Genomic DNA, 22,172 nt, shown 5'->3' with positions numbered 1-22,172 from the left:
AAATGCAAGGCATTCTGGGACCACAGTCACAACAGATCTGTCCTCACCAGCATGGAACCTAGTGTTCCAGTTGTTACTGGGGTTGCAGAGCAAATTATCCTGCACTTAGTGGTGAAAGACAACCTTCTATGATGCTCATGGGTTACATGAATCAGGAATTCACTCAGGGCATAGAGGGGCACCTTGTCTCTGCGTCGTGGGGTTTGGGAGTCTCAGTTGGAAGATTCCAAGACTAGCGGCTGGAAACATCTGCAGCTTGTTCACTCATTTGTCTGATGGTTGGTGGTGGCTGTCAGCTGAAACACTAGTTGGGGCCTGGGCCAGAATTTCTGCATTAGTCTCTTCGTGTGGTCTACGCTTCCTCACAGCATGTGGTTGGGTTCCAAAGCTGAGTGCCAAAGAGGAAGAGCCAGGCAGAAGCTGTCTCTTTGTGACCTTGCCTTGGAAGTCATGTAGATCACATGGATTCCACTGTGCTCCACTGGTCAGGACCATCACAGACCTTGTTGAAATTCCAAGAGAGGGAGCATCAACCCCAGATAGCAGTGTAGGAATGCCAATCACAATGAAGGAAAAGCAGATAGATATATGTATGGTTGTGTGTATAGGGACATGTATAAAATCATCTGTCACAGTAAGAGTGAGAAAAACTACTGCAGCATCAAGTAAAAAATACTGTTTGTGAGGATTTTGTAAGTCTTATCCAAAGAACCCTCCTATTGGAAATATACTAATAAAGCCAAGAAACACCTGAGCACTACATTTCCCAAGTGTGAATCGTGCATGTCACTTCTGTTATTATTGTTACCATCTATTTGTACAATGTTCTCTTCATTTTTCTATAATTGACCAACTCTTTTAAAACTCACATTTGTGGGCGCCTGGGTGGCTCAGTGGGTTAAGCCGCTGCCTTCGGCTCAGTTCATGATCTCAGGGCCCTGGGATCGAGTCCCGCATCAGGCTCTCTGCTCAGCAGGGAGCTTGCTTCCTCCTCTCTCTCTCTGCCTGCCTCTCTGCCTGCTTGTGATCTCTGTCTGTCAAATGAATAAATAAAATCTTTAAAAAAAAAAAAAAAAACAACTCACATTTGTTTTAAAAGCAAACTAGGTATTACTACTGAAAATTTTATTTTTTACCGTAATTTATTTACCATAAAACCAAAGCAGACTTAAATATAATCAAAATAAAACTGAACAGTTGTTAGATATGTTGCTTTCCAATGAAGATTATGAGACTGAAGCAAGCCCTCTTTGTCAGAAATGTTAGCAGGTGTTTGAAAGATAGTGAATCATAGTCCTACAATACTGAGACTCTCCCTGGGCCTTAATCTGAAAGACTGAAAGAGAAGTAAAAACAAATGATCCCTAGTGAGAAAGTCAGTGATATTTAAGGCCTAACATCCTTTAAAGAATTTTTGATATTATAATCCTATTTTGTTGGCAAACAATGATCTGGAATGATAAAAATATAAACATATATTTTTATCATTCCAGATCATTCCATATATATTCCATATATATATAGCTAAGCTTTCGTCTTACACCCGCTAAATGGCTGGGATGTATGCGAAAGACCAGCACTTGGCACAGAGCTGACACCTGTTAATTAATGAGTGGATCTGTGACCTGCCTTCTGTCACAGGCTGGGTACCCAGCACCTCTGATTTGTTTCCTAAACCCATGCCTGAAAGATCTAGTGAGCATTAATAGGCCTTGATGAGTTGGCTTCTAGATCAGGTTTAGCTACCCTGTTATCTTATTACCACTCTTCACGTACGGGTGGAATTAACTTCTTGCTTCCCCACTGTGGCATAATACCTAGACTTCACAGGACCACCACCACCCCCAGGCCAACTTGCCTTCTTTATGGTATGTAGGTATCTAAATCCAACAACACGCATTCCAAAAATAATTACTAGCACCTGCCAGGGCCCATGTTGCACTAGACACTGGAGATCTCAGAAGGGAACAAGAAATGGACACTTTCTTGGAGTACAGAGAAAGGCCACTGGGGGGCAGCTGTCTTACCCCTAAAATTTAATTAATTGCTTACAATAGCAGTGTCTTCTTGTTGAAGTATTGGTCAGAAAACACTACTTCCTGGGCATTTTTTTTTTTCCAGTAGAGATGATCACTTGAGAATAAGTAAAATTTTCAAGGTCTTCTCCATCTAGACTTCTGGTTTTCAGGGGTATGGAAAAAGGTCTGTAGAGGTTAGAAGGAAGACAGCCAGAAACTTCTCTCCAGGGATTCCAGCCTATAACCTTGACCACACATGCTAGGACTTCTAACAATAGTGCCTTTCTAGACATAGGGCTGGCATTAACAGACCTTTTCCTGCTTGCTTCATAGTCGGCTACGGTGAAGCTGTCGAAACCAGTGGCTCTGTGGACTCAACAGGATGTCTGCAAGTGGCTGAAGAAACATTGTCCGAATCAGTATCAGATCTACAGCGAGTCATTCAGACAGCATGACATTACTGGTAAAGTATGCAGCATCCAAAATATTTGATTCTCTCTTCCTCTCCCCATCACGGTGGCCTTTCCCACACCCTTACAGTGAAATGCATCTCCCCGCAGAAATTTTCTGGCGTGGCTTTACTTTAAAAGGGAGGATGGATTCCAGATCCATGCAAGCTATGCTGCTTAATAAACATAAGCAGTTAGAGAAGCACAGATTCCCAGTGTCCAGGACAAGTACGTGGGAATTGGCGTAAAGGGTTGGAGAACTCTGGAGATTGATGTGTGTACCAATCCTAGAGAAAAGAAGGGGAGAAAGTCTTTCAAATTAGCCAGGTTGTAGGATCAGGATTAGATGTTCTAAGTAGGAAAGATTTCAAAATGAGAAAGTTCTGGAGTGAATAAGATAATGCTTACTTACTGCCCCTGGGAGGAATGCCTTCAAAACAAAAATGAGGATTCCATTCAGATGCAAGTTTGAATATTCTAAGTGGAGGTCAAGAAGCACTTAGAAGCAGAAACTATGACAGTATAATGAATTGCAAAAGCCCTTAGGATCATGCATCTCAGTGGGAGAAGAGGGAAGGTAAAAAGGAGTGGTTGGGACCACCATAGAAGCCTATCACAGTCAGAGGGTCTTCCCCAGACCTCGCCTGGCCTCCTGCCCTGAGGGTGTGTGGGGATACGGCAGCATTCCTCCCCCTTCGCAAGCCCTGAACGTTTGGACTAAAGAACACACTCTGTGCACCAACACCGTGTGTCAGAGGGAAAAACATGTTGAGAAGTCCTGATTCAAGTCCAGATTCTTCCGTTTCTCTAAGAGAAATCTATTCTTCCAGTGGGAAAGTGACTTGCTCTTGAGTAGCCCAGCCCTGTGGGTCTAGCCACCTTCTCAGCTGAGTGGTTTTCAAAGTGTGTTCCTTGGCACCCTTGGGTACACTAAAGACTGCCAAAGGGACGAGAGAGGGTATGTGTTTTGGGTTGATATGGGTGTGTCAACTAAAGGAGATCCCTTTATGTCTGTTCGACATATTCAAATTGTGCAAGAAAGCTTCATTAGGAAAAGCAGGTTTTAATATAAAAGAATGGTGAGCAAGGTTACCCTAGATTCCTGCTGATCAAATTGGTAATGTTTTAAAATGTAAGGAACACACTCAAGTATAGCTCAAGATGAGTTAACAGAGAGTGAAATCCTCCTAACTTAAGGATTAAAATTGTCCTTAATGCATTTTTGCTTCCCCTATTGCCGACTGGAATAATGGCTTTTTAGATGAAATTCCTAAAATTGTGAAGGCAGTGTCGGAACGTTGTTTAGATTCTGAGTGTCTAATTTTTTTTTTCTTAGTCTCTCCCTTAAGAATATAAGAAAATCCCATCCAGGGTCAGTTATTCCAGCCCTAAAAGCAATCAATCAGTTAGTCACCATTTGGCTGATTATGGTCGTTTTCATCCGATAATGTGTGCTTAATGTTTCTTAATACCTGTGTGATAGAATAATGGCAAAGCCTTTTCGTGATCTTATTTGAAAGTAGTATTATCTTTTATTATGAGCGGGAATTGCGAGATGCCCTTGAGGGAAGGGTAGGCATTTATAGTGGTTTGTAGAGGAGGAGCGTTCCCTCCCTTAGAAATAGAAATCTCATACTTCGTGGCTTGGAGTCCATGGTATACCACTTCCCAAGGCTTTGGGCTACGTGACATGAAGAAGGAGGATGTGGGCTGAGATACAGGTTTTGAACAGCTGTCCTATGGCTTTGGTGGCCCATTGGGTCTCCAGGCAACACCACAGATACAGTCAATCTGAACTTCTTGGAATCTTAGGTATGCTGCTTAAGCTAGATGAGCTACTCAGCCTCACTCCCCATTTCCAAAACAAAGATAATTATCTGTCTCCGGGAGTTGTGAAGATTAAAATGAAATAACATTAAGTGACCCACTAAGTTGGCCATTGATTGGCACCGTCTACCTGCGAACATTTTGCTATTCTTGTCAAGACGCATCTGGAGGCATCTAAAAACATACTATTCGTTCTAAGGGCAGCCTGCTTTCAGGCAAGAAGAGAAAGCAGAAAAGCATTGGGGGCTTAGGGAGCAGAGAGAAGGAATTCACACAAACATCCAGCCTATACCTTTTTGACCTTTCACTATCTGAGGCTTCAGAAAACCACTCTCTTCCCCTGCTCTCTGCCCCCACTGCCTCTCCAAGAATGAAAGTGAAATACTCAGGTGGTCACAAGTGCCAAATGGCCAGAAAATAGGACTGGAGTCAACCAGCAGTTCCCAGCCCCAGGGCACTGGAAGCTGGCAGGGGTCTCTGCACCCTTTGGAGGCTAGTCTGTGAAAAACAGAGCAAAGAGGTTTGTGAAAAATTAAGACCTGCGGTGACAGGCCAACTTCACCAGGCCTGGTAAATAGTGGATGCTGAGAGTGGTGACAAGTGCCAGGTCAAAGCCTGGAGCTGCAGCTTTGCCGTGCAATTTCGTGAAGGTTCCTGGTGCCCTTCAGCTTTCTTTTTCTGCAGAAGGGAGATGGTACCTGTCTTCTAGCCTCGCTGTGAAAGTAGTCCATGGTCCTAGGAAACTGGCGTTGAACGTGGGCTGCTGCTGATCTCCTAAGTGGACCAGTTTCCGATCTTTGTGAAAACGAACACCACATATAAACAACACATATAAACAGTTGACTTCATCTATCTTTGTTATCCTGAAAGCTGGAAAGTGAGAACCTAGGTGGGGTGGAATGGGGTGGTGCTGGGGTGGGTAGTCTGGGCTGGTCAGTATTCCGTGCTTATCTGCAGGCTTGCAAAGAAGACATTCAGTGTCTCTTCCTTATGCTTAAATTCTCTTGAGTGTTGCTGTTCATTTCTTTTTCTCAAAGCAAGATCTCCAGTATCGTGCTCATCAAGCAAGTGTGTTTGTTACAGTGTAACCTATAAGCAGTCCCTTAACTTAGAGGCAGGTGGTAGAGCCATGGCAAAGAAAAAGGACATATGAAATGGAAAGAAGAAGGGAAAAGGGGCTTTCACAGACCTGAGTCAGATCCTCCCTGCTCGTCCTCCGCCCCCAACCTTTGACAAGTAATAGCTGTACAACATCGCACGAGCTGGTTTTTCATCAGTGAAATGAGAATGATTATTTTAAAGGGTGTTGGGAGAATTAAATGGAAGGATGCCCATGAAGAGCCTAGCTTAGTGCCTGATACATAGTAGACATTTATCCATTTAGCAGGTATTTATGGAGCATCTACCTGGTACTGGGTTTGGGGAATACAGCAATAAATAAGACGGTCAGCGATCTGTGCAGGGAAAAAATTGTTCTTCCGTGAGAAATTATGCATCGTCAGTAGCAGACCATTTGGGGTTATCTAATTCGACAGTGCTGTTTTTACAACTCGGTAAGTTGTAGCTAACTGATAGCAATACAAAATAATCCTCGTTGTAGATATGTAAATTCTGTCCCATGGAGATTCAGTTGGTTTTCCTAGCCACTGCGAAAAGGTGAGTTCTGCCTGCCATTTATGCATTCATTTTACCCTCCGTGATTGATGAGTGTGTGCTGTTAGGATTCTCCTTCATGGTATCTTTCTCCTGGTTCTAAGAGTTACTGGTTTCTTCACTAAGGAGTTAAAAAAAAAATCTTAAATGTGTTCATTTTTGTATTTGATGAGAGTCCAGATTTAAATCTTTTTTTGAAAATTCCCCTGTTTTAACTTCAGTAGTGTTGTTTTTTTGTAATGTTTTTGTCCGCAAGTCCACTATATTAATATTTTTTATGCCTTTCTTTGGAGGACATTAAATTCTACACAAACATACCCCCCATGTTCTCTGAAGTCTAAGAAACATTAAGATATGTTTCAGTATGTGAGCATTCAAAACCTCTTGCAAGTTTCCTGGTGGAATTTGAGAATTTCCTCGTGTCCAGACGGCACCTGCTATCTTGTGGCAGTTGTGTTTAATCAGAAGAAAAGCTACTCGTGTTACCTCCCTGCAGAAGAGCTCTTAAAAGGCATAAGATGGTTAGAACACCTGAGAGGCATTAGGATAGATAGATTTAAATCATCAGATTAGGCTTGAAGGAAAGAAATTTGTCTGTTTTCCTGTGCTTGCAAGATTCTCTCTCCAGCTTTCTGAGGCCGGCTCGGAATGTTGATGAGGAAGCTCTGCTGGGGCCAGGTGTAAGCTCACAGGCAACTTTCAGATTCTCTTTTATGCACAGTTAAGAATATTTTCAGGTTGGAGGCGATTTCAGCCCCTGGCTGTGCCTTGTGTTGTTCCCGTGGCTGCTAAAGTGAGTTTACCTCCTTCAGCATCAAGTTCTCCATCTGGAAAGGGTTCTTACCCCTGCCAACTTGAAAGACGTATTTTTATGGGTGAAGCACTCAGAGTTCCCCAGAATATAAAATATCTTTAAAAGCCATTTTGAATGTGGAAAAGGTTTCCACGTAGTCTGCTTTGTGGCATAGTGATGGACATGCTTTAGATGTCCAGGATTCTGCAGGAATATTTATCCTATGAATTCCCCTGCAAATGGTCAGTATTGATCTGTACTATTTCCCAGGGGCCTCCTGAGAAATAAATGAATATATTTCTGGTTCATTTTGTGCTTCCATCACCCTCTCACCCCGCCCCGCTGCCTCTTTCCTCTTTTCAGAATATTCTGCTGAGATGTAGCACCCCGAAATTAGGCAGCTCTGCTTACGCTATTGAATACAAGGGACACCTCTCTCTTTTAGACCTTTGGATTGTGGATCTGTGTGTTTACTAACATTATTCCCTTCCAAGATATGTTTCCGGTTTCTCTGAGCTGTTCCACACCTTTACCCTTCTGCTATTGTCTTCCTTGTCTTTATTATGTTACCCATAGAAAGCAGTGGGGTATGTAGGTATCAGAATTAGTGGAATGATTGGTTACTGTATGTGATCTACCTGTGAGCATCCTACTTATTAGAATCCAGTGTAGCCAGATGAAGCATGGGCATATGTAACTATCTCAGCACCGCAGCTGTGCATTTTCTTGCCATTGTTGGTTTCCCTCCGGATATTGTGTTTTCTCTGTCTTTGTGTTTTGTTACATTTCTCATCTGTATGAACTGCTCTACATTTTTTATTAAACCTCAAGCAGCCTAGATCTGCATAGCAAAGTTTCTGACATCATCAGGGCCTGTTTCCTGCAATTTCCCAACAATAGCATTGTTTTTAACCCCTTTTGATGGAAAGCTTACTAACATCACCTTGACACTCCTCAGCTTTTTTTTTTTTTTAAGATTTTATTTATTTATTTGACAGAGAGAGATCACAAGTAGGCAGAGAGGCAGGCAGAGAGAGAGGAAGGGAAGCAGGCCTCCCGCCAAGCAGAGAGCCCAGATGTGGGACTTGATCCCAGGACCCTGAGATCATGACCTGAGCTGAAGGCAACGGCTTAACCCACTGAACCACCCTGGCGCCCCCTCCTCAGCTTTCTTAAACCGGGGGTGCTGAATTGGACAGTCTTGATGATTCAGGATAATAGATTTTTAAATACTGAAAAGGGCTTTACAGGTCATCCTGGATTTTATGAGGTCAATTAAAAAGAATACCCCTTTGAATGAAAAAGTATAAATGGAGGCCAGAATATCAGCTTTATTTCTGATAAACCTTTTCGGAGAACATCATTTAGGTCTGCAGACCAATTGTTTGCTACCCAAAGTGAGCCCTGTTGTAGGACTTGTCACCTCGATAGGTGAAAACTTTAATGATTAGAAAGCTCTGCTGAGGTTTAACTGAAAACCCACTTGTAGGTCCCATTTAGGTTCCCATGTTAGAAACCTTTGCTGAGAAAAGCCCCCAGGAAAGATTATTGCTGCCAGGCCCAGTGGAGCCATGGCACAGCCCAGTGGAGCCATGGCACAGCCCCCCACCCCGCATCCTTTCCTTTATCCCAACAGGCTGTTGTTAGGAGACCTCAAGATACCTGCTCCCAAGTTCCTTCCGTCTTTAAAAGATGTCCTCCTTTGGCTACACTGAGAAAGTATAGACCATCTGATGGGATTTCCCTGAATATTTTTCCCCTCCACCCCATCTTATCTGCTGCTTCCTCTCCTTCTAGAAGGCATGCCCTAGTTCTCTTTTACAGATTGCCTTTTCTAATTCTGCTTGCATCAGTCACCCCATTTCAGCTGGGTACTTGCTCCCTGTTACAGTCCTCCTGTCCTCTTCAGTCTGGCTCTACCAGCTCCCTCCTTGCTCCCCAAAGAGTTCCATTCTAGCCCCTTGGCGAGCCCCTTTCTGTGTATTTGTTAAATCACAGTTACTTCATATATTTGAAAAAAAATTTACATAGCTGCTACCACATGCCAAACAGAATACTCTGCCCCCAAAACTTCAGGATACACATCCTTTTCAAGTTCCTGATGTACTGCACATAAGGGTATAAATAAATCTCAACAAATTTCAAAGCACTGAAGTCTTCCAGGGCATATTCTCTGACCACACAGCATTAAATTAGGAATCTTTTACAAGATAGCCAGAAAATCCCAAATATTTAGAAACTTCACACACAACCAAGAACCGCATGAGTGAAGAAAAAAAGCCACAGCAGAAATGAGAAAATATTTTGAACGGAATAATAATAGAAACATGAATATTCCAAACACTGGTGTTGTGCAGCTACAGTACAACTTAGAGGAAAATTGCTTCACTAAATGCCTTTATTAAAAGAAGACTTGAAATCAGTAAATTAAATGTTTACCTTAAGACATTAGAAAAGAGCACATAATCCAAAAGAGCGAGCTGAAATTGGTGAGACGAACATACAAGCAGTAAAGAAAACTAACAAAGGAGAAATTGATTCTTTGAAGAGATAACAAAATTGGTAAACATCTTCCTAGACTGAAAGAGGAAAGCAGACAATGTCAGGAAAGAAAGTAGGGGGCATCATTAAATTTTCTATATACATTTAAAAGTAATAAGAGTATGAACACATTTATGCCAATACACTTAGATGAAATGGACAAATTCATTAAAAACCATAACTTAGTACTAACTAAAAGCTAGAAAATCTAAATAGCCACATAGCTCTTAATAAATTTTGAGTTAGAACTACACACACACACACACACACACACACAACCTAAGCCCGGAAGGCTTTTCTAACGAATTCAAATAATCATTAATCAAACCTATGCAGATTCTTTCAGGAAAGACAGGGAAAGGGGAGCACTTCTAAACTCCTAAGGTCAGAATAACTGTAACACTAATACTTAACAAAGGTACTACAAGAGTGGTATGGCGTAGACCAATATCCTCCATCAGCCTAAATCTAAAAACCTTGACAAAATACAAACAAGTTAATTTCTAGCAATTGACAAAAACGATACTCTGTTGTAATCATGTGCACATAGGAATTCAAGGTTAAGTTTTTGAAAATTCAGCTTGATTCACTACATTAATAGAATAAATGCAGAAAGTCATCTGATCATTTCACCAGATGCAGAAGGCTTCGCATTTTAGCTCTGATAGGTGAAGAGAATGGATGTCATCACCACAATCTTTACAGGAAGAATAAGCTAGACAAAAACATGACTTTGCTGGGTCCCATCAAAAACCTGATTTCCCAAGACAGATCATCATCCTGAAACCTAGAAGAATAGATTTATTTATAGATCTATTTATATTCTTCTATTTATAGAAGTATAGATTTATTTATAGATCTATTCTAGAAGAATAGATTTCCAATAATAATGGACAGAAGATTTGGGCAGTTTACAAGGAAGATAAAAGAATGGACAATAAATACTATAAAATATGAAAATATACTAAGTGACATTATCACCAGGAAAATGCAAATAAAACCACAGTGAGATACCACTTCATACTCCGTAAAATGGCTAAAATTCAAATGACCGGCAGTCCTAAGGCTTGCCAAATGTGTGTAGCAGCTAGATCTCTCATAGACTGTTATCAGGTATAATGTGGTACCACCCGATTCAAAAACTATAAAGTTTTTACGTGGTTAATCACACAATTATTAAATGATCCTGCAGTTCTACTCTGGGGTATTTACACAAGAGAATTGGAAACATAGATTCATAAAAATTCCAGTCCAGTAATATCCAAAGGAGTGCTACTCAGAGTAAGACAAAAATTCTGAACAACTCTTAGGTCCCTCCAGAGTAGCGTGGATATAAACAAAGAAGGCTGTATTCACATCAACACTACTTGACAGTAGAAAGGAACCTACTAGTGATGCGTGCCACAGGAAAGAACCTCACGCTGTGCGGAGTGGAAGAAGGCAGGAAACAAAGAGTACTTACAGTGCAACTCCGTTGTGTGAGATTCTCAAACAAAATTGGCAGCGATGGCCATCGGGGTTCCTTGGGTTGAGATGTGGAGCAGAGATGGTGCAGAGGACCAAAGGAACTTTCTGTGGTCGTGAAAATGCTTTATATCTCTGTCAGTAGTTCTCTATGTGGTGCTTCAAATGTGTGAAATGTGTTGTATGTAAATCATATTTCAGAGTTGGTTTGGGGAGACTTGTGTGCTTTCCAAATTTTCTAAAATGGCAAAGTGTTTTTTAAAAGGAAAAAATGAAAATGTCATCCTGTGTCTTTCCATACGGGCTGTAGGATCACTTATATTAGAGACGATGAAGAGGGGCCCCCGGGTAGCACGGTCGGTTGAGTGGCCAATGATGGGTTTGGGCTCAGGTCATGATCTCAGGGTCCTGAGATGGAGCCTCGAGTTGGGCTCTGTGTTCAGTGTGGCGTCTGCTTGAGATTCTCCCTCTCGCCCACCCTGTGTGCACACATGCTCTCGCTCTCTCTCAAATCTTTAAAAAAATGAAGATAGACGGGAGATAGGTTTTATATTCATCTATGTTATAAGAATATAGATATAAATATATAACAATCTAATACAGCGTAACAAATATATATAAGGAAATGTATATGTTCTATATAAAGAAATTGAGTGTGAAAATCCACTTTATGCATTTTTCCCTGAAAGAATAATCTGAAGATAGCAGAACGTTCTTACAAAGAGAGATAGGGTTTCACCAGCTGGTGGAAGATGACATCAGGCAAGAGGACAGCTCTGTTGTCTGTGATTCTTCTTGTCTGAGCTACACTTGTGCACCAGGGCTTTGGGGGTTTCACAGATGAATTAAATTTCAGGAGATATTTTTGCAGTAGCATCTAGTTTCCACCTTAGTATTTTACTCATTCATTCTTTTAAATTAAAAATTACCCCCACCACATTTTTTTAAAGATTTATTTATTTATTTATTTATTTGACAGAGAGAGAGGAAAAAAAAATCACAAGCAAGCAGAGAGGCAGGCAGAGATGGGGGGTGAGGGGAGCAGGCTCCCTGCCAAGCAGAGAGCCTGCGGTGGGGCTCTATCCCAGGACCCTGAGATCATGACCCAAGCCAAAGGCAGAGGCTTAACCCACTGAGCCACCCAGGCGCCCCTCCCCACCATATTTTATAAACCAAACAAATCTTAACACACAAAATCTCATTTAGAAATACGATAAATTGCGTGCCTGGGTGGCTCAATGGGTTAAGCCTCTGCCTTTGGCTTGGGTCATGATCTCAGGGTCCTGGGATCGAGCCTCTCATCGGACTCTTTGCTCAGCAGGGAGCCTCCTTCTCCCCTCTCTCTCTGCCTGCCTCTCTGCCTACTTGTGATCCTTCTCTCTGTCAAATACATAAGTAAAATCTTAAAAAGAAAAGAAATACGATATATTTCATTTTAAGAAACATATTTCTCCCATTTTCATCACAGAACGGTGCCACTTTGCAGGCTTGTGTATGGAAACTACTGCTCTTAAGGGGACTTTGATATTCTAGATACAGCATTTATCTAATATTCTACTTGAAAAGATAAGAATGGGGTTTGTCACCAAGTGAACTATTCGTTTCATCCCTCAAAGAACTGGAAGGATTTTCTTTTTTAACCAGTTGCATCGACTTAATTAAGACGACTCCTGCAAGGGAGAGGATTTTTACTTGCAGCGAGATTCAGTTGTTCTTTGGTGATCTCCCCTGCCCCTCACTACTTTTGTAGGTTCTGTGGTTTGGGAAATGAGACTTGGAAGGTTTGCCCAGGTTATCACAGCCAGGGAGTGCGGGGCTGGGGTCGGGAGCAAGCTTCCTGCACCCTTATCCAGCCGTCCCCTTGCCCGCCAGATAGCCTGCTCCTTCGCCCGGCTGGCACCCTCTAACAGTCCCAAACCAAAGGCTTCTGAGACCTGCAAAATGCCAGTGCCTGCCAGGGGTTCTTAACGAAGTTGAAACTTACGGGACCATCCTGCTTTAGGAAACCCCTGACACCTTACCCGTGTGTCTTGGTGGCTTTCTGTGTGCCTGAGGCTCCTTCTGCAAACTGGGACAGAGTGGAAGCCCAGCTAGGAGTGTAGTGGGTGAGGCAGGGTGAGTGTGGTGGCTGAGTCCTTCACATCAGCAGGACCTACCGCACAGGCTGGCAGCAGGCGAGAGGAGTTCCACCTAGAAAATGTTTCTGACAGTGCCCAACACGTGGTGAGGGCTCAGTAACTGCTACCTCTCGCTGTCACATTACTAGGGGAGAACAGGAGACTGTTCTTACGGAAAGTCCAGCAGGTGGCCTCACAGATGGGGGGTGGGGGCAGAAATGAACAGGATACACCCTGTTGTTTTTTTTTTTTTTTAAAGCTCACCCTTTTAGCTTATTTCCTACTCCAAATTTCAGGAGCTCAATGAAGTTTTAATAGCCACAGACTCAGTGTCATTCTCTCTTTCAATCAGGTTTTCTTCCTTGTCTCCCTCTTACTCGCACCTTTCTAGTCCCCTCTGAGACAGTCACATTTTACTCAATATGACCAAAAGTTCCGTTTCCTTTGTCACTCACTCTGAGCGCGGAGCTTTTTGCTCTGCCAGAGAAGTGAAGTTGATGAAACACGATCTGTTTGGAGAAGTCTATTTGCTTTTCAGATTCTGTGTCCATTTCATTCTTTTTTTTTTTTTAATTGATGACTCTATTTTGTTGTGTTTTGATTTTGTTTTATGCTGTTGGGGAAGTACTGAGGTCAGGTTGCAAAATGGGAGATCCCCTTCCCTTGATTTTGCTCCCAGTCCCTGTTTGAACATTATTACCCTGCGTACTCATCCTGTCAAGTCAGATTTGCCATCCTCAAGACCCCCGGGGTGCGTGGGCAGAACCTCTCTCATGACACTCCATGGGGGGACTGGGAAATATGCCCTTTGGAGGCGATCCGCTACGTGGAGCAGTGGCGCTCATCCTTCATATGGCATCACCGACGGTGACTGTGGCACCATATTTCTTGTTGGAGGAAATAGAAGTCCACACATATGGGATTGGTTATGTTCAAGATGCTGTGGTACTGTTTTGATGAAATTCAATTGTCTTCGAGGTCTTGGCCAATATCATTCTAGCCCATTGTGTTTGGGCTCTCATGTTCCTCCTTCAGAGTCTCATTAAATATATTTCTCAATTTCCGTACCAACTTTGGAATAATGTGAGTGTTGAGTGTTTAATCGCTCTTGGCAGGCTTCCTGTCTTGGATAGTTATGAAAGATTAGAGAAAGCCTAGACTGTAGAGACCCATGATGGAGTCCCCGCCACTTCTTAGTCACTGTGTGTGTGGCCTTGGCAAAGTCTGTTTCACCTCCCTGAGGATCAGGTTCCCTTTCTCAAAAATATTATAAAGTGTACCTTACAAAGTTGCTACTAATTGTTATTACTGGTCTGTGATTGTATGGACTTCATACATAGGTTTATAAGAAGCAAAGGAGAGTATAGAAATCACTTCTCAAATAGGAAAGCATTATGTAAATGTGTGTACATATATATGCATATATATATGTGTGTAGTTTTGTTTTATTATTTAATAATATAAATATGCACCCCTTGGATTGCTTCTAAAGGGCATGATTCCCAGTCCCCCCATGGAATGCCATGACAGAGGTTCTGCCCATGCACCCTGGGGCTCTTAAGGGTGGGAAAAATTAAATATAATAAATATTTATGTTTACAAATATATGCATATATATGTATATGCATGTATATAGTTTTGTTTCATTGTTAAATAAATATAAATAAAAATATATGGTTGAAGAAAACTCTTATTTTTAAAAATATTTGAGTACTTAAGTAAGTACTTTGCGTACATTATTTAATTTATTGTCACAGTAACCCATGTAGTATTTCAATTTACAAATGAGAAAAATGTCTCTCAGAAAACTTCAGTCTTGGGGCTCCTGGGTGGCTCAGTCGTTAAGTGTTTGCCTTCGGCTCAGGTCATGATCCCAGGGTCCTGGGATGGAGTGTGGCCTCAGACTCCCTGATCAGCAGGAAGCCGCCTCCTCCCTCTCCTATCCTGCTGCTAGTGTTCCCTCTCTCCCTGTCTCTCTCTCTCTGTGTCAAATAAAATCTTAAAAAAAAAAAATAAAAGAAAGAAAAAAGAAAACTTTAAGTCTCTTGTCTATGCCATAAAAACCTAAAAATAGCAAAGTCAAGGTTTTCCTCCAGGGCATCTGAATCCAAAGCTCATGTTCTGACCTCTGTGCTATGAAAGATTGCATCTTATAAGTACAAGTGAGTGATGACAGAAAAGAAACATGGGGGTAAGCACCAAAGAAGTCTTCAGAAGGAGCTCATATCCAGGAGCCTGGTCCATGGGGAAGTCTGCTTGGAAAAGGCTGGATTTGTCCTGTGTACAATTTTAAAAGAGAAAGTCCCTGAAATCCCAAGTTGTATTTGTGTATTTTGCTTGACCCGAGAGAACAAGAAAATGTAACCACTTTTAACCCATAGACCTCGCCACCCCCTATTGCTTGTGACGCTGCATCTTCCCACACTGGGGCTCCTCCATTCCTGAGCCTGAAAGCCTTTGGGGTTTCGTAAGCTGAGCAGGGATGAGTGATGGGGGTAGAGACAGATCAGTAGAGTAGTCTGAGGGCTACATGAGTGTCAGGCTAAGGAAACTAAATTTTCCTCCCTTGGAGGTCATTCACCACCCATCAGTGATAATAGCATCACCAATGGTGAGCGGACTGACAGGCTCAGAACACTCTTGGAAAAAAATGGAATGTGCGGATGGGAGAGATCACCAATGTATGAGTTGTTGGCCCAAGTGGATCCTGGGTCCGGATCTGCTGGATTATTGCTTTGACAGATCTCTGGCTTTTCCATTTTCCCAGTCTTCTACGGTGGTGCTACATATGCGTAGCTCTGTTTCCGCAAAGCCACCGTTCTCTCCCTGTTCATGATTCTGAGAAGTTACCAATGGTGGCAAATTTTCTTAACATTCCTCCCTGCAGTATTACCTCTATTTTTACCCCCTTCTTATTGGTCTCCTTTATATCTCTGAGGAAGAGAGATTCTCTCTCCCAAGGCCAGTCCCCTAACCTGTGCTGCTTCTCCCCACCTGCGTGACCCTCCCTACTCCCACATCAGAATTCTCTTTGTCTCACTTTTCCTTCTGAGTCTTCAGACTTTCCACCTCTACTGTGGCATTCCAGTTTGAAGCCCCGGTGCATCCAGTATACGTCCCCTCCTCGCTACTCTTAGGCATTCCTGCTCTAGGTTTCCCTAGTCTCAACATGAATGGTCTCCTGTGATCCTACACCATGGCTCTCTGGGAAAGCATCTGTTCTTTTGTCTCTTTAAATCAGACTTGACAAGGTCTCTTCCTGCTTAAAGAGACTAAATGCCTACTGGGTAAAGTCCACATTCTTTTTTTTTTTAAAGAGTTTACTTAGCCATCTGACAGAGAGATCACAAGTAGGCAGAGAGGCAGGCAAAGGGGGGGGAAGCAGGTTCCCCACCGAGCAAAGAGCATGAAGCGGGGCTCGATCCCAGGACCCCAAGACCACGACCTGAGCCGAAGGCAGAGGCCCAACCCACTGTGCCACCCAGGTGCCCCTAAAGTCCACATTCTTAAGCTCCGTGTATAAGGTTCTTGATAAACATCCCTCAGGTTCGTTTGCAGCCATTCCTTGTATCCGTCCTATCCCGAAACTGCAGCAGACCACTCTCATTCCTGCCCCGCTGTTCACCTAGTGAACTTGAACGTCTCCAATGATTTCTCTCTTCCCTAACCTCCCTGGGCCTTTCTAAGCAAAATTAATTTTTTCATTCTGTATTTCCTTGGCATTTTTTTTTTTGCAGTGAATGAATAACCACTGTTCTTGTTAGAACACTGATCCCGTTACATTAACATTATGTGGTTACATGTCCCTCTTCCTTCCAGCAGCCCAGAAACTCCTATAGGGTAGAAATAACATCTGGTCTCTCTTACTGTCTCTAGCTGTGTGAACCCAGTGCCTGGCCTAAAATAGGCATTTAGTAAGTGTTGATTGGATTAAACAGAGTTTGTTCTTTCTTTGATAGGCTTAATACTGAACTTAAAGCCTTTCTTCATCTACGTTGAAGATGGGACCAGGGAGGGAGACAAACCGTAAGAGACTTTTAATTTCAGGAAACAAACTGAGGGTTGGTGGGGGGTGGGGAGTAGGGATAGGGTGGCTGGGTTATGGACACTGGGGACGGTATGTGCTGGGGTGAGTGCTGTGAATTGTGTAAGACTGATGATTCACAGACCTGTACCCCTGAAGAAATTAATATATGTTAATAAAAAATAATAAATAAGAATTAAAAAAAATACTTGATTTGTCCTTCAGTTTCCCAATCAGCCCCCTTTCCCTAAAGCTCATTTTATACTTTTCTATCTGCAGCTTCTTATAATTTCCTTCCATTAATGTTCAAGTGTCCTTCTCTCTCATTCTTGGAGAAGCCCCATTTGGTTTTTTTGTTTTGTTTTGTTTTTGCTTTTTTTTTTGTTTTGTTTTGTTTTTAAGAACTCCTATGTTGGATCTCTACTAAGCTCCAAAATGCCGTCTTTAAGTACACATGTGAATGACAGAACTCGTGAAATTTTGTGGGATCCCGAGTCCCCTGCTCCCTTCAGGCAGGTCTTCCGATGGATATTATGGCAGGAGATGTCTGGATTTCTGCTCAGTGCCAAGAGTGATTGTCACAGCGTTGTGGAAGCTTGCTGGGTCTGCTGAAACTCAAGAGACAGGTGTTATTTTGGAGGATGGGAAGACTATCCTTTATCTGAGAAGCTTCTGTTTAGGGCAGCAGGGCAGGAGCCTGGAATCTGTCATACCGTGCGTGCAAGTGCTAATTTGCCAGCGTTTCACGAGTATCAGAGCAAAATACACGTGCAGCCTTTTTGTTTCAGACATCCACATTGTTTGGATTTGGGTGCAACGGTGCTAGGTTTCTATTCTCATCTCTTCCTGGCAAATTAGCTAACCCCACACTGCCTTAATGACACTGACACCGTCTCGGAGATTACGGCGTACACAGGAGAAGTGAGAAGAGTGAGTGGTGAAGTAGGGGGACATTGAACCCGATAAGATTGCCAGTGTCGAACAATTTCAGCAACAAAATGGCAGTTTCATTAGGTTTAACCTAATAGTGGAATAATGTACCTTGTTTAGGAGGAAGTAGGTAATAGGTAGAATAATGTTTTTGAGCGTTTCTGAATGTGCCAGGCACAGCAGTAAGTACTTTTTATGCATAACTCATTTAATCCTCAAGACATCTCTAAGATGTATTATCCTTCTGCTTAGGTGAGAGGAAGCTGAGACCCAGAGGGTATGACTTCCTCACAGCTAATAATGTGCATTGGATATTCCAGTCGCAAAGAAAGGAATCTTCTCACCCAGGGGTTGGCAATGTTTTTTTTAAAAAGAGCCACATAGGGCCATTTGGCCTCGCAGGCCATCTGGTCTTTTGTCCCAACAACTGGACTCTGCCTGTGTGTGTAAACGAATGAAGTGTCTGTGTTCCAATTAAACTTTATTTATAAAAGTAGGCAGTAGGCTAGATTTGGCCCACAGCCTATGGTCTGTAGATTCCTTTTCTGACCTCTTCCTCTCTGTACCCAAATATGTTTTTTCAGTGATGGTGATAAAAGAAATTTAGAAGTCATAGTTTTAAAAAAAAAAAAGTATGCTTTTCTTTTTTATATATTCAATGTAGAAATATTAGAAAGTATACATGCACGAAAAAGGGAAACATGCACAAATCCCCCCCTGGATTCTAACATTCCAGAAGTAATCCCAAAGATTTCGAGGTGTATCCTTTCATTGTTGTCTGTGCACACTTACAAGAACAGAGTCATACCTTAGAGAGTGGCATAGCCTGAAAATTATATGGCAAATATGTTTCTATTTTAGTTAAATGCAAAATATTTTCTTGGGCTGTTATCCTCTGGATGTTGTATGTATTTATGCTTTTCAGACAACTTGTGTAATCTGGTTTCATATGCTTCTCTTTTTCACACCCCCTCCCCTCCCTGGCTCTGTGCATCCTACGTTCTTTGTTGTATTCTGGAGTCACGGTTTTCTTTCTCTAGTTTTTTTGCCTCTGGTATTGATCTCATCCCTTCACCTTTACCCTGGTTATAGCCAGCAACGGTAGTGAAACCAGCCCAGTAGTTAAATGGGCACCGGAAAAATAATACATCTCCAAGTCCCTGTCACTGTCCTCTGTAGATGCCACCCTTGGGGGCAGTGTAATTTCTTTGAATGTTTTCTTTCTGTCTGCTTCCCTCTTCCCCAAGGCTCCTCCAAAAGAGAAGCTTGCGCAGCTTTTCTTAAATTCATTAAATTTTCAGTGTCTTTCCCCCGTGGTTGGTACGCGGCAGGCAACACAAGACAAGAGGACATTAGAATTCCTTCCGGGAGGAGAATATAGTGTGAGCAGTTTCGAAAGGTCGTGTGTTGCCACAGTGTCCTTCTTTGTAAATCTTTCAGAGGACAGTGAGGTGTATTGGGGGGAGGGAGATGGGATCACTGTAGTCATTCCAGAAGGATCTTAGCCTCCCATCTACCATTTGGCAGTAAACTCCCTGTGGTGTTCAGTTTGAGCTCATAGGGAAAGGGGGGCAGGATAGAGTTACCTCTGTTTTTGCAAAATATGCTCCCACGAAATTCAAGTCAAAGACTAGCCTCTCTCCCAGCGAGCGTAGACAGCTTCAGGGGAAAGGATGCTGTGATGCCCGGGTCCTGACAACTAGAACAGAAAAGGGAAAGCCACTTTGTATGTCCAGGCAATTTCCTAAATGTGTGTAGGTTGCCATTCTGTGACATCCATAGAATCTTAGATTGTTTTACTCATAAAAAAAAAATTCCCAGTGACATTTGTATCACACTTAAAATGTGCGAAGTGATATTTCAAACACGTTCTCTAACCTCAGAGCCCTGTTGATCTAAGTGTGAGTCGGTCTTCAGATGAGGAATCTAAAAGCTCAGAGGAGTGAAGAGAGTTGACCCAGACCTCGTGGCCAGTAGATGGCAGTACTCAGCTCCTGTCACCTAAGGCTATGTTCTTTGCTCCAGTCCAAGGCAAGTTTTGCCTTCTTTACTCCCGTCATTTTGCCTGTTTCATGCTGAGTATTGTCATATTTCTTTTCTTTCTTTCTTTTTTTTTCTTATTTGACAGAGAGATCACATGTAGGCAGAGTCAGGCAGAGAGAGAGGGAAGCGGACTCCCCTTCTTTGTATCGGGCAGAGAGCCCCACGGCTCGATCCCAGGATTCTGGGATCATGACCTGAGCGGAAGGCAGAGGCTTAACCCACTGAGCCACCCAGGAGCCGCAGTCATATTTCTCTATTATAGAACATGCTCTGTTGTTCTATGCTGTAGAACACACACACTGTATGGGAGGATTTTTGACACCAAGGAGAAGATTGTCTTGGGAGATTTGGAACTCCAGAATGGTATGTGTCTATGCCAAGCACAGTTGTTCAAGACCATGTAATACTGAAGCTGTTATTCACCAAGAAATATTGTTACCTTTAGCTAGAAATAGAAGAGAAAGGAAAATGATACCAGAACCCATTTTTGAGATAATTAGCAAAATGTCAGGGACAGATGGACCAGAAACTATGGAAAAACATATGTCTTACTGATGTTTTCCCTGTGATCATATGTTGGATGCTATAATGGCAAAAGCCTGTTTCCTGGCTAGAAAACTATTCTTTTTGGTTTTTTTCTGCTTTTTATTTAGGAAACTGGCTGGCTGGCTTGCTTTTAGAACTTCTTGTAGTCTGTATCCCTACCTCTTTATCACCTCTGACTACACACACTTGAGTTGGATTTTCTCAGTACATTGAAAAAGACTAAGAAATACACTGACTCTGCAAACAGAACTACTCCACTTCCTAGTGGCAGCGTCAGTAGAAACAATTGTTGCATACACCACTATGGGTCAAACCAGGTCACCAAGGTGATTGATAGTAAAAAAAAAAAAAAAAGAAAGAAAGAAAGAAAGAAAAGGACAAGCGTGATACATATACTCACATTTATTTCCGATCCACTACCTCTCAGTTCGCAAAAAGTGGACTAGTGCAAAGAAAGGACACAGGGTAGTCAGTGGAAAGATAGGGATGGAGTGAATGCAGATAAGACAGAAGAAAAGAAGGTCTGGAAAGAAGGCCAGCAGTGTACTAGCCAAGTAAACTTGGGCAGATCGTACATCTGCAATCGGGGCTCAGATTTCTCATCTGCAAAATGGTGGAGTTAGAGTCGAAAACCCCTGAAGGGTGTTTTAGCAGTAAGATGCTATTGGGCGTTGAGCAGTCGGCTATTAAAGACATCTTTGTTAATGACGGGTGATGACGCAAGATGGTGCCATCACCTGACCTGCGCACAGTATATCTGGTTTTATCTGGGTGCTCATTTACAGTTTCCAGTACCTGAAAAAAAAAAAAAATTTCTTTTTCGTTGCAAATATTCTGTAGTTTGGGCCTCGGATTTTTTAGTAGAATCTTTCTTTTTCGTCCTAGTAATTTGTTTCCTTACTGAATATTTATCATTACCTCAATTGATGTTTAATTATTTACAGATTAAATAATTCATAATTTATTATAAATTGCTAATTTGCAGATCATTCATTACCTACTAATTGTTCAATTATCTTTATATTAGTGCTCATTAATTTGCTCAATAAACATTTGCTGAGTAATCACTAAATGGCCAACACTACCAGAATGGAGACACAGAGAAGCTTGAGAAGGAAACTGGGCTTTTTTTTTTTTTTTTTTAAGATTTTATTTGTTTATTTGAGAGAGATCACAAGTAGGCAGAGAGGCAGGCAGAGGCGGGGGGGTGGAAGCAGGCTGCCCGCCAAGCAGAGAGCCCGATGCTCTATCCCAGGACTCCGGGATCATAACCTGAGCTGAAGGCAGAGGCTTTAACCCACTGAGCCACCCAGGTGCCCCGAAACTGGGCTTCTTTAAAGAAGGAATAAACTATGTGTCACTTCTGGGAAACTGGATCTCTTTTAGTCCACGTGCATATATCCATATCTCTTCATTAACCTAATTCTGTTTAGCTCCATATTAAAACAAATCCAAAAAGAAAAAGGTGAAATTTAGGAAATTTTATTGGATGCATTTTTGTTTACCCAGATTGGTCAAATGAAAAAACTTTTTTTTAATACTCTGGGAACACTTTGAAAAGTCAAAATGCACAAAGGTAATGGAATCATAAAGATCAGATTTTTATATTATCAGAAATACAGTACACATAGTAGTCTTGGAATAAATATAGATGTTAAGTATTTGAATGATGAAAGAGAGATGGACAGAGATAAAGAGGAGGGGGGAAGCCTGAAAGAGTTAAATGGGGCTTAAAGGTTATCCTTTGGTATCTTTATGCTTATTATC

At 42.1% G+C, this 22,172-nt stretch overlaps 1 protein-coding gene across 6 annotated transcripts in view; it reads left to right on the top strand.

Moving 5' to 3' along the window:
* The window catches only part of SAMD12 (sterile alpha motif domain containing 12), a 394,456-nt gene that overhangs the window by 162,211 nt on the left and 210,073 nt on the right, over positions 1–22,172 (top strand). For all 6 annotated transcript variants that reach the window (XR_004279492.1, XM_032315619.1, XM_032315622.1 and 3 more), the window contains exon 3: positions 2,352–2,481. Coding sequence is in view for 5 of the 6 variants with exons in the window: in XM_032315619.1 (XP_032171510.1) it covers positions 2,352–2,481 (130 nt within the window). In the remaining variant the exon portion in view is untranslated. The remainder of the gene's footprint in view (positions 1–2,351; positions 2,482–22,172) is intronic.

Source organism: Mustela erminea, chromosome 16 (assembly GCF_009829155.1).
Source record: "Mustela erminea isolate mMusErm1 chromosome 16, mMusErm1.Pri, whole genome shotgun sequence".
In the NCBI taxonomy this organism is placed as follows: Eukaryota; Metazoa; Chordata; class Mammalia; order Carnivora; family Mustelidae; genus Mustela; species Mustela erminea.
This window is presented reverse-complemented; position numbering and strand designations above follow the sequence as displayed.